The 12,900-nt window shown below is 42.0% G+C and overlaps 1 protein-coding gene and 1 long non-coding RNA gene across 4 annotated transcripts in view; one reads left to right on the top strand and one right to left on the bottom strand.

The window, feature by feature from the left end:
- LOC112988495 (solute carrier organic anion transporter family member 4C1) overlaps positions 1-1,440 on the bottom strand; it is a 33,082-nt gene extending 31,642 nt beyond the window's left edge. The window contains exon 1 of the mRNA XM_026109051.2: positions 1,142-1,440. Within this exon, the coding sequence (XP_025964836.2) occupies positions 1,142-1,358 (217 nt within the window). The 5' untranslated portion in view covers positions 1,359-1,440. The remainder of the gene's footprint in view (positions 1-1,141) is intronic.
- Positions 1,090-12,900, top strand: part of LOC135324268 (uncharacterized) — a 37,697-nt gene continuing 25,886 nt past the window's right edge. For 2 of the 3 annotated variants that reach the window (XR_010385629.1, XR_010385630.1), the window contains exons 1-2: positions 1,090-1,175; positions 3,430-3,496. This is a non-coding gene — a long non-coding RNA (uncharacterized LOC135324268). Of the gene's footprint in view, positions 1,176-2,960; positions 3,079-3,429; positions 3,497-12,900 lie in introns of those variants that run through there. The other variant, XR_010385631.1, reaches the window with a different exon arrangement.

The raw sequence follows: 12,900 nt of genomic DNA, 5'->3' as shown, positions 1-12,900 counted from the left end.
AGACATAGGCTACTTGCTATTCTAGTACAGAATCTTTTTCTGTATTTTCTCCCTCTCCACAGCAGTCCCATTCCTTCTTTATGTGGAACAAGGATGAGCTTTGAAGCCTTACCATCTTTCAGGAAGAACAGCTTTCTTTTCTAGCTAGCCCAACAACATTGAAAGGCTCTGAACATTAATCAACTAGCTATGTTTGAAGGATGAAGATCTAAGTAAGCTTTAAAACCTCAAGTTTGTACACTTAATACACTAATGCAACCCCTTCCTCCCTCCATCATTGTTTTCTAAACCTATGGCTAGCCAAGGCCCTAATGAATCTAGTTACAGGAGACAAAAATAGGAACAAGAATATCTGAAGCTGAACAGCAGAAATTAAGAGCAAACTAAGCTTACATCCCCCTCCCCAATTACTGCTTCAACTTACTGCTGAGCAGTAAGTGTTACTCAGTCACTCAGTAAGTGTTACTGAACTGAGCAGACAGTTTTGCAGTTAGTTAAGTATCAGAAGGATGGTTGCACTGGGATCCATAGAACAAACCCAACAAAAGGAGAGCTCTTTAGAGACCAACTTCATTACTTTAAGTGTCACCCAACCATGCCAAGGTACCTTTTAACTTGGAATGCAGATAAAAAGGCACATGTTAGGTTCTCTACAGTTTTGTCAATGAATTTATATCATATATGTTTTATCCTCTGGCTCATATGTTTGTGAGTGACTGAAGCAGCATAGACAAAGGTATGAAACACACAGCACTGATAGGACCGTAAGTCCATATCAGAGCTCAAAAAGACATACCAGAGTTCAAAAAGGCACGAAGGAAGAAGAAAAGAAAATAACAAAGAAGGACTGCACAGAGACTAACGCCGTGTGAACAACTTCCTTATCTAGGGCGCCAGAGTTTTTGCCTCCCCCGGTGAAGTCGCTAGTTTCACCCTGCAGCACCACCACCTGCCAGCCCGCACGCCCCGCCCCTCCCGACCTGCCGCCGCTCAGCCCGGCTCCGCTCCGCTCCTCCCCTCCCCGGCCCTGCCCAGCCCGGCCCGCCTCCCCCCGCCCGCTCCCGGCCCCGAGAGGGGCAGCCTTCCCCCGGCAGTAGCCCCCGGCCGGGCAGGCCTGCGGCTCGGGGCGAGCGGGCCTTACCTTGGAAGATGGCCAGGAGGCTGTAGGCAGCCAGGTAGCCCTCGGGGTTGTTGCAGAGCTGCAGAGCCTTAGGGGCGCAGCGGCCCCACCCGCAGGGCCCCTCCTCGGGCCCCGGCGGCGGAGGCGCCGCGGCACCGGCGGCGCTCGCCCCGCGCTGGCGGCCGAGGTCGGGGCTGGGGGGCTCAAACACGGGGTTCTCGATGCCGCCACCCTTCATGGCGCGACGAGGCCGCTGCCCGGCACCGGCCAGAAGCAGCGCCGGGCGCAGCGCTTTAAATACCGCCCGGGCGGGCCGCCCCGACGGGGGCAGGTGGCAGCACCTCCCGCCTCCTCCTCCCCCCCCCCCCCCCCCCCGCCGAGGCGGGCGGTGCCCCGCGGCCGCCTCCTGCTGCCGGCCGAGCCCCGCGGCGGCTGCCCAAGGGAAGGGGACCGCGGCGGTGCTCACAGCGCGGCGTTGGTCAGGGCCGTGGACAGCGTTGGGGAGCTCAGCCCCGAGTGCGGTTGGGGCGGGGTGGGGTTTGTTTCAAGTTCGCGTGTCGAGATCAAGTTCTTCTTTAAACTTCCAGTCTGTGACTTTGGGAAGCGGGTCGGTGGTGTAAGCGGGTCTGAAATGCAGAACAAGGCTCCGGGCAGGGCGGGGTGCGGAGGAGTCGCCTCTGCTTCCAGCATGATAGCTGATGGAGAGCTGCGGCGGCTGAAGGTCACCGAGCAGACGTGACCCACAGACACACAGCAGCAGCAGCAAAAAAGGCACAACAATTTTGTCTAACAAAACTTGCTTTGGAAAAAAGAACAAGTGCCTGAAAAAAGTCCATGTGGACGGGTTTTCCCTGAAACCAAACACCTCAAACTATTCTTTACAACTCTTGGAAAAAGTGAAATTGATGTTATTCCAGATAGCGGACTTCCCCACATTAGGCAAGTGAGTTGGCACAAGAGCCCCTTGGATGTGGAAACACATCTCTAACCAAAAAAACCCAGACATTCGCAAACGTCATCCCTAGCAAATATTATTCCTCTACTGCACCACAGAAAGTTTCCACCCTGGGGAGCTTCCAGGCGTTGAAAAAGTTACTCTGTTGCAGGCTCAGCCCTCAGAGTTTGTCAAGTGCACGAGGAAGTACCAAGTTTGTTTTCATACAGTTTGTTTTCATTTTACCAGTCTACACAGAAACAGCTGGGAAGTAGTTCAGGGATCAATTAATCATCACCACTAGTGTTAATCTTAGGGCAGTACAAATTTGTATAGGAGAGTGCTTCCCTTTCGAAAGTCCAAAACATTTCATACACAAGTGAAATAAAACTGAAACAGCAGATGTCAGTAACGACTTTGGTTAAGTTTTACGACGAAAGCCAGCGCATCCTTCTGAATTCCCAGCCGTGATCTCTTCGTCAGCATCGCAGCCCTTCAGCGTGAGGCAGAGATTTTGAAGTATTCACTGGCAGCACGGATTTCACGTGGAGCACTGCAGCCAAGAAAGTAGAAGAGAAAACCGATCACGACCCTAAGAGAAGACCAGAAACCTGCGAAAGGAGAAATCCGTGTATGTGTACACATATAAAGGGGCGCCAGGGAGACTCCACGGCCGCCGCCGCTGCTGCTTGGGGAAGGCGGGGCGGAACGTTGGGGCCGCGGGGTTCCATGGCCGTTGGCGCCGCCCCGCCCTGCCGCACCTGCCGCCGGCGCCCGCCTTCCCCCCGCAGCGCCCAGACAGCGCAACAGTGCCCTGCTCAGCGCCGCAAACCCTGACACGGGTCTGCTACTCAGTCTGCCAGCAGACATTAGCCTGCTAGTTCAGGCAGCAGGCTGGACCATTATTTCCTCAACGTGTAGCGAGCTGGTTGTCAATGCATATCCATGCCGATAGCCTCTTCAGAGGTCTAAGGATGTGCCTAAACCCGCTGGCACATGAATCTGTTGCAGCGGTAACATACTAGTAAGATCTCCTTTTGCCTGGTTGGGCTTTTTTTTTTTTATTGTATCTTAATTAGAGGAAATAAAAAAATTAAGTAGAACGTCATTTGAAATAACATTCTGACCTTTGCTGGGGTGACTACATGCTAAAGCAGAAAGCAAAAAGAAATCACTAAATTACCAGATAGTTATAAAAAGTAGTTAAAAATAACAAATAACAAAATCCTCATTTGATCTGTCAGGTCGAAGTTATAGAAGTGTTATAAATGTTACAAAGTGTTATAAAATGGGACTAATCAGTTTAAGAAAGTTGGGCATCTTGTAATCTGGGTTGTCGCCCTCCCAGCTGATGGTTTTCATTTTATCATCGCAGGAAGGCAGCAGAAGGGAAGGGAAAAAGCAAAGTGAGTGGAGCTTGCTACAAAATATACTGTGTTCAGGTAAGTCAACACAATTTGTAAGAAATTTGGGAAGGGGTAGTATTGTGGTGTCCAGACTAGGCCTAGTCTGTGTGATCTGGAGAACTCAATAGGAATAAACTCTCCAGAAGGATTTAGGCTGTGCTAGCAGAGTGGGGGGGGGGGGGGGGGTCTTTAAAACAGATTTCCAGAGAAAGCCAGAGGGATAGGAAGATACAGAGAAGGAAATGAAAAAGGATGGATGTTTGCGCTGGTTATATTGTCTGAGTGATCCTGTTGTTCCTCAACAAGTAATTATAGAGAAATTCGGTAGATCTAAGCAATTTAAATAAACTGCTTTAATATGAGGCATTATTAAAACTACTGAAGAAGTTTAAATTCCTGACGTTCAAGGCTGGGTATACAACCCACCTGAAAATGGCAATGCACGACTGCTCTCTAGGGAGGTATCTAGAGTGTGGACCTAGAAGTGCTGGCATGGTGACAGACTGTAAGGTGCGTAACCTGTTGCACTACAGGGAGGTCACTGCTGGAAGAGGCCCACTGCTGCAGTGGGTATATTGCCATTCCAGCTGATGGAGACTCACCAAAGCTGCACTACAAGGTGTTATCTGCAATACACTATGCTGCTTGGATCTTCAGCTTTCCGGAAATCACTTGTAAAGGAGAAAAGGTGCAGAAAGATTACTAGAAAAGTTTATTTTCCAATAGGAAATTAAAAGAAACAGGCTTGCTTAGTCTAGCAAAATGAAGGCTGAAAGGAATATAGTAGTTCTCTCTGAAATTATAAACTACCATAAGGAAAAGGAGGACCAAGGCAACAGAAAATTTTAGCACAAATGAACAAACTGATCATATTTAAATTTTTCCCAGAAGTCAGAAGGCTTTTAATCTTCAAAGGAGTGGAGTTTTGGAACAACTTTCTGATGGATCTAGTGAATTCTAGAACTCTTTAGATGGAGCTTGGTCAATTTACGAATAGAATAATGAGACTAGTATTATTCCTGTAGGAGGTCCTTTTCTGATCTAAAGTTTCTGTGAGATGCAAATGGAAAACTACTAACATGCTGGGAGAAAACTGATGGTTAACTTGGAAGAATATTGTAAAAATAATACTGGAATACCTTGCAGAGCTTCAAACAAGTATTTTAAAGAAAGAAGTTGCTAAATTTATGGAAGGATTATAATCTGTAAAATCTCCCTTCTTCCTTCAAGGTCTTGTATTTGATAATTTGTGATTTCTGCAGTCTCAGAAAGTCCTAGGAATTCTCCTGTTACAATGGTTGATCAAACATAAACACACCATATTATCGCTAGATATGATTTTTGGAATTGTTTTAGAAAATAGAGTGCATTTTAAAAAGTATGAGAGCTGGCATTCCCAGAATTGGGAAAATGGTTGTTTGTTACATCAGATAAGGCAAAAGATGCATATTTAAAAATTTATTCACTTTCAAAAAAAACCCAACTGAACAGAGAATTATTTTCAAGTATCTCAAAATCAGAAAGTATGTCAATAGTTGGTAGATAATGTAAAATGTCAGTAACAAGGGTGCAATTAAGAATAAGAACAGGTAGAGAAATTTAAAAAAAATAAAGCTATATTGTGTTAGCCTCTATTATGAAGAATTTGGGGGCTAAGGAGAGGAGGGGAAAACTTACCTGTCAAAAAAACTGCCAGGCTGAGTGACCATACGCTGTAACATTCCCCTCTCACTTAAAAGCCAAGTGGTGCACAGACCTACTCTCACCTTGTATAAAGATTACCTCCCAGAAGCATGGCACTGTATTTTGTCAATTCAATATTCCCATTGCCTCTACCAGCTGTAAAATAAGATATGGACTAGATTACACTGAATTCTTACAAGACATTTTCCAGACAGCTTTTCAGTGTTTGCTGAGTGTCTGAGATGTCAAATTCTTCCACAACTTTATCTCTGGTACTTAGGCATTCTGAATAATTTTCTTCTCCCGTGTGGATAATCTTATCTCTGCTATGGTAGCTCTCTCCACATCATTTTCAGTATTTAGTCTAGGTTGGAATTCGCTCAAAGCAAATTGTCAAAAACAGTGCTTCCTTTTTAAATGAAAAATTTTCCTTCGCTTCTGCTTTCCCTCCTATCCCCAGGCAGCAAAGAGAAACTTTGGCTCACCTAATACTTCTGATACAAGAATCAGACCATGACTTTATTTTTCTATTTTCAATATTTAAAAATCAGTTACCACCTCTTCCAAATATATTGTCCCTGTTTTGAAGGGGCATGTAGATTGGGTATGCTAGCATGCAGAGACTCATAATAGAGCAGAAATTAGCCTGCCTACGTGGCTTGCAGTATCAAGAATTTAATACATCGGTTATCCTTTCTCTTGACTGTCTCCTTTGTTTCATATTTTTAGTAAAGTCTTAATCCTGTTTAAGTCCCTGATTATGTGTTTGTTGTGGAAACAATGTCAAATCAGCATTTTGATTGTCTATGTACAGTTTTCTAATTATTTATGCAAAAACAATTCATTTTTTTTTCTTCTTGAATGCATTTATTCTTTTGAAAGTGAACAAAAATGTACAGCTGTGTACTCTTCTGCTGTGGGATCTGAACAAGCTCAAGGTATCTCTAAATTACACTGCATATCTCAGCAGCGTCATATGCTGCTGCCAACACAGCATTAACCTGCCAGAGCTGGCAGCTTGTTTGGAGTCTTACAGCTATATTCGTTAAGGTAATGCAGGCCTTAATCTGTCCTACATCTAATTCTGATTTCAATGTTGGCCCAAAGCATCATCATCAAACTGTTCCCTGTTTAGAATATATGGCAAAGGGGAACTTTTCCTGAATGGTTATTCTCAAGACTTTATTAGTAGAACCTCTCTTCTTGCTTCTGTGCCCTTTTAATCTCTGTGAAGAACAACAACATATCCTGTAACAATATACATTTAAGTACACACATCAACCTTTACAGGTATGTTTACACAGTTAGTGATTATAAAATAGGTTATGTTGTTGCCCTAAAAATGAATTCCTGTCTTTATTCCCATACCATGTTTAGTGAGAGCACTAGCAAAATTTGTTAGACTGCCTTATGAACGTGCCTCAGTGTGAAAACTCAGGGCATCTACTGTTTATCTTGAGGTTGTAATCTTTTAACCAGACCTTGCTTGTTTTCCATGAGCTTCTTCATGTTCTCTTTGACCTATAAACATATTCAGTGCAAATTTGACAAAATCCCTTGCCATAGTCATTGATTTTTCACATAATGAGTTCCACAAGCTGTTTTCTGGTCTTGGAATATAACGAGTAGGTAAATAGAGAATTATTTACTTCTTTTCAGAAACACTAGTTTCAGTGTTTCCTAGAACTGTGCAGTCTCTTCTGTTTTGTTTCTGCCTGCTTGCTAGTTTGAACAAAAACAAATGAAATTTGATCAGCCTCATGACCTCTAGTGGCAGGCAGTTAGTAATGATTTAGATGATTTATGCTGTAAAGTCACTGTAAGTTCTGCATATACAGAGCAGGAGCAGGTAAATCCACAAACTTCCTCTCTTAAAATAGTAGTCTTAGCTTGGTAGCAGCTGCTTTTGGTAGCATTGCTTTTTTAACAATGAATTTAATCCATCAATAAAGTTGATACTTCAGGTGAAAATGAACACTATCTCAGTGTTCAATGAGCTTCACTGGCATCATCCTCAGATCTGTATTACAGATAATATTTCAGCAGCAGAAAAACTTGTCTTTTTTAGGTGGTATGGTACAATTCTCTTGTGTTACAGTTTTAATTACCATAAATGTTGCCTCTTTACTAACAGAGAACATTGCTATGTATATGCCTCCCAAAAATAATTCTATCGAGTCTCTCTTCATTTCAGCTTAAAAAAGATCCCTAAAAGAAACATGTATAGAAAGATACTTTCTAGTATCTTACAGAAAACTGAAAAAAGTGTTCCAATCAATAAAGCTATATAGTTTGCATAGTTAAACTTTGCAAAGTTTAAACTAAGTCATATTATTCTTGGATTTGGGCAGTCCTATTGCAACACTTGAAGTCTTGTATCTTAAAAGTTGGCAGCAGAGATAACTGAATTTTCTCAAGAATCTCAAATCTTTTTCTGAGCAAATGAGGTTTCCAGTTTTAGAAAGTCAACTGTGTTTTGGGAGACAGATCAAAATAATAGGGCACCCTGTACAATTCAAGGTATCGAGATTATATGATAGTTTCTGTAGCAGTTCTGTGAGATATAGCCATAGAGTACAAAAACAACACTCAGAATCAGCAAAATAGGTCTGTTTAGATAGCTGGTTATTAAAGGAAAATGAATTCAGATAAAATTACTAAGCCTGAATTTATTGCTATAATGTTTTTAAGTAAGTGTCTTAAAATACATTACTTCTGATTCCAACTAAAACTGCATTCACAGATCAAATGCTTCACTGAAGTGTCTTAGCTTTTTTGAGTAATTTTTACCATCAATTGTAATAAAGTGAAAATTACACAACTCCAACCACATTTTCATTGATGCCACTTAACTTGTCTGGGGTTTTTGAAGAGTTTTCCCAACTTCTAAATATATATAAAGCTTCTGTTTGTTTAAGTTGCTTAAGTCTGACTTCATTCACTATTATGCTCCTAGCCAAAAGGAATGTTACTATTAATGGTTCTTGTACAGCTTTTCTTATTAGTGTGCTTAGTCATGGTAATTATATGTGTGAAATATAAAAGCTGGAAAGCCTTAATATGTATATTACAGAATGGAGAAGTTGTATGTTAAAATTATGAGGTTGTTAAAATCACTGGAGTATCTCTATCAAAATAATAATCTGTTAACCAATTAGGCCTTAATTAGTTGTCATGTATTGATATACAAGGATCTACATCATTTTGGCGATGATGGCCTTTTATATTTCTCTTAACCTAGAAAAACAGCAAAATAGTGACGTCAACTTTAAAAAGCTCCTGTAATTTTTTTTTTTTAAAGAGAGAACATAAAAACAAACTTTTTTAAAACACTGGAGTTTAAAATATTTCAGCTGATAATTAACCAAGTTTCCTGCTTCAACAGTCCTTGAACATCATGTTGATGAAGTAGATTTAATTTACAGGGTGTTTAAAACAGCTGTCAGGAAAAAAAAAATCCTTCATATGTTAGTGCTTACCAAAATGCTTAATTAAGGCACAACAGGAATTTTTTGCAAAGATTATTTTAATGATTAAGTGATTTGTTTGACTGGAAAGGAAATGCTGCTCTTAGCCAGCAGTTTATTTTTAAGGAGAAGTTATGAAGAAAATGATCATTTTAGAGGTCCAGAACACAATAATTTAAGGTACCTTTTAGTTAATATATAAAATCACCAAAATAGGAATCATTTGGGAGAAAGTTTCATGAGCAACCTTAATAATACATTTCAGATTTTGAACGTTTGACTCTGGGATTGTATCTAACAGTTTTTAACAAAGTTTCATTTATAGTTTAGCTTTTTCCTAGAACTTTGTTTGGATTTTTTAATGTAGTGGAAGAAAAGGATTTATATTCTGGGGCACGTAAATCAAATAACATGGTCTTATCTATTTTACTGAAGATGACCCTTATAGGGAAACTAAAGCTCTGAGAAAACAGAAATAAGCCAAAATGATAGACTTTCACTAAATTGCATTCATGTTTTAACATCATACACTAAGCTATTAAAAATTTGAGTAGGTGATGTTAAAGAAACCTTGCAGAAAGAGCAAGCTGCATTCAGCATTAAGTTTGAAAAAGAACCCTGCATTATTATTATTTTGGTCTTCCAGAGTGGCAGAATTCACTAGAAAATTAAATCTCTTCCACAACCAAACCAGGGTGACAGAAGAGAAATAAGATGAAACAGGATCAAAAGCATTTTCAGCCATCAGTAAATCATTAAATGCAACAAGAGAGTATGGAGGGAGACATGTCACCATCAGCAACAGGTGGGCAGATTCTGACAGGTGTCAGTGCCAGGTTGAGCCAGGCACTTCATAGTGTTACCGAATTGTTGCATCCGAGTTACAGAATAGGTTGCTTGAATTCCAGTAATTTAAGATCAAAATCTTGCTGCATGCAAAAGGAACACCCTGTATATGCAAAGCCAAGCACTTTTGATTAGCCTAATTAAAGCCTTACTAATCTGATTAAAGAATCAGTCCAATTACAATGATATTAACATTTATAGTTTAAATTGTATATGTATAGTTAGAATAACACATGCACAAACTTCTAGCATCTACCCCTTTCTCTGGTGTTACGCTCACCTTTCCTCAGACCCTCTGGGTCCTAAGATCAATAACTTCAGTTTGGGGTGGAGGGGAAGAAGTACAGCATGCCATTATCATCTCAAGTCCTTTGCCAGGAGGCGTACGTTATTGATGTTGATGGTTTCTTCCTCTTCACTCTAGAATACACTAGCAGTTGTTTATTATGTTTCCTAACATGCTCCACACCTTGTTGTTTCTTCATTGGTCTGTAAATCCACTTTTACACCTGAATTTATTAGGAATGGTGTATTTTACATATGTTGGATACTTGTTCTTCATTCTCTTTGTCACCCTGAAAACTGGTTTTACTCAGCTCCCAAAGTTGCATTCCTCTGACAACCAGTAATTGCTCGCTGGTGAGTTGTTTATAGCCCTGAGGCCTCCAGAGTCATACCGTGTCTGCATTTTCAAGGACTCTGCTATCATCTTATGTCTTTACTCTTCCGCACTGCATTTTATTCTAGGGTCATAGGTAGTTCACTACAAAGACTAACTACTTGTCATTACTATGTATTAGCTACAAAATTACATATAAGAATAGGTGCCACACCACACAATTATATAAAGCTAAAGCAAAGTAAGTAAGAATAATCCCATGATTAGACAATTGCTCTTACAAGGTAAAACAATTCTCCAGGCAGGCCAAGAGAAGTCCCTACAAAGCCTGATAAGTCTTGAGGCCCATGCTGTTAGCTTAATACAAAGCCCAGAGCCAGTCACAAGCAATGGCAGCCATATGTACTGGGCTATAAGGCTGCTATATTCTTTCACCTTTGGAGTTTTCCATGTGATTAAAAATAATGAATACTATAAAGGGGAGGTTCAGGAAAACAAGACAACCTATGAACCTGTCTACTATTAGTCAATACCTCTCAACCAGTGGAAGTCAGGCTATGAGGGATGAGCTAGCAATCTGTTTCTGGTGTACTCAAATTCCTCCATTAAAAAAAAAAAATCTGCATTGCACAAGTGGAGACATCAGCACTAGCTTGCTGGGAAACCCTAAGGAGGCCAGAAGAAGCAGAAACCATGAAGGTTCAGTGTAGCAGGAGGTCTTAAAGGAGCCAAAGACACTGTAACAGACTCTAAGGGGCAACACTTGTTTGACCAGATGGCCTAACTCTGGACCTAAGGTCAGGGAACAGCAAGGGCTGGCTGCTTCCTAAGGGACAGAGAGCCGAGGGCAATACCATGGCCTGCAGGGCAGGGGCCTCATCAGCCAGGGCTCATCCCACCAGCCCTGACCAAAGCGAGCAGGGCAGGCCAAGGGATTGCAGTCAGGTTTAACAAAGAGTCCAGATGACCGAGTGATAAGGCAGATCCAAGGTCAAGCTGGGAAAACAGTCCATGGCTGATCAACGGAGTCCACAGCCAGGCACAGACATCAGTGTGGCTGAGCTAGAGACTAGTACTGCTACAGCCTAGCTGAGGGAGAGCGGGAAGGCGCAGTGCTGAGCTTAAATGGAGTCTCTGAGCCCATTGGCAGGGGTGTGGATGAAAGGCTCAGGTAAGGCTGGTCAGGGCCATTAAGGCCTGTTAACGCCCTCCAGGCCCTGACACCTAAGATATCTTAGGGTGCCTCATCAAAAGAAATGACAAGCCCTTAGGAGTAACTCTGAGTGTCTTAAAACTCTGAGAACATTCCTAGTATTTTCTGTTTGGCCTTGGAAACACACGATGGGCAGACTTTTGTAATGTGGCTGAGTGAGCGACACAAGAAAAAGAGTAGCGGATGACAGAAGCCGTTACTGATGACAAGAAAGTGAGCAGTAGCCTAGGCTTAGCAATGGAGAGGATACATTGGTGTTAGGCTCATATGCATGATGGACAGATTCATGGTTGATCTTGTCAGGGAGTTGCAGTGTTTGCTCCTCCACAAGTAAATGTGAGCCAGGAGCTGCAGGTGAGAGCAAGATGGCAGGGCAGGGCCTCCCCTGGCACAGCCCTCGGTGTCGCAGCGAGGAGAGCAGGGAGCAGTGACTGCTGCCAGGGACGGCCGCCAGGCCTAGAGCTTGCGGTGGCTCCCAGGGAAGCAGGGGCAGCCCCTGATGAGGCTTCTCATAGCTCCCACTCACGTGGCTCCTTCCCACAGCAGCACTGTGCCAGGGCCGGCCTGGAGCACCGGCAGCCAAACCCCCAGGAGATGGGGTGGGGGAAAGAGATTGCAGAGCTTGTTGATACAGTCATGGCCCTGACAGATCTGATTAGGAAATAACTCATACTGTGAATATTTTCTCAAATTGTCTTGGAGTACAGTGCGTTAAATAGCACCAGATGTTCCTCTCTCCCACCTTTTATTTATTTAGTTACTATTATGTGCTTTTCTTGTTTCATTTCACACAATTGCATAGATGGAGAAGGCCGTTAGTTAATTAGTTGCAAGGGTGGGGGAACAATTTTTTTAGTATCCATTTCTATGTCCTATTATTCTTACCACAAATTATAAGCTATTAACTATCTTAGCTGAACCTTAGATGGTCCTTCAGTTGTTCCAAGTGTGTAACTCACACCCATGCAGATGCAGTAGTTTTAAGTAGTTGTCAAAATTCACTCTGACTTTAAGAACGTTTCCGATTACTAGGCTTTAACTAAGGAGAAGGTGACAAACTGATTCCACTTGGAGTATGTTCTCTTTGGAGGAGTGCCAGTCATCTGAGGGAAAGTTTGAGAAGGAATTAAACAGAATGGAAAGGATTCTAAATAAACAAAGATTGACATGTAACCCAAGAAATAGATGTCACAACTTCATTAGAAAGGGAAAGAAAAAGCTGAGCTTGTTTAAATATAACAGCTTAAACTGCTTTACAAAGACAACACATCACAAGGGGAGTTTGCTGGCAAATCTTGTGCCATCTGAACTTGTCCTTGCTACAATCCCATTAATTTTGCAATTAATATTAACTGGCACAATTACAAAAAGTTATGCTAACATGTGCCCCAGCCGACATTTGGAACCAGTACGACACCAGCCATTTTTCACTGAACAGTTGTCTAACTTTTCACAAGCAAAGAATTTTAAATCAAATTCTGATGAAATAGATCTGTTCTCTTGGGGAACTATGCATATAGTTTAATGCACCAATTTCTGGGAGAAGCATTCAAAAGAACAGGAAAACCAGAGTATAGTATAACTATGCCTTTGGAATACAGATTGAAATGAG

Source organism: Dromaius novaehollandiae, chromosome W (assembly GCF_036370855.1).
Source record: "Dromaius novaehollandiae isolate bDroNov1 chromosome W, bDroNov1.hap1, whole genome shotgun sequence".
NCBI lineage: Eukaryota > Metazoa > Chordata > Aves > Casuariiformes > Dromaiidae > Dromaius > Dromaius novaehollandiae.
This window is presented reverse-complemented; position numbering and strand designations above follow the sequence as displayed.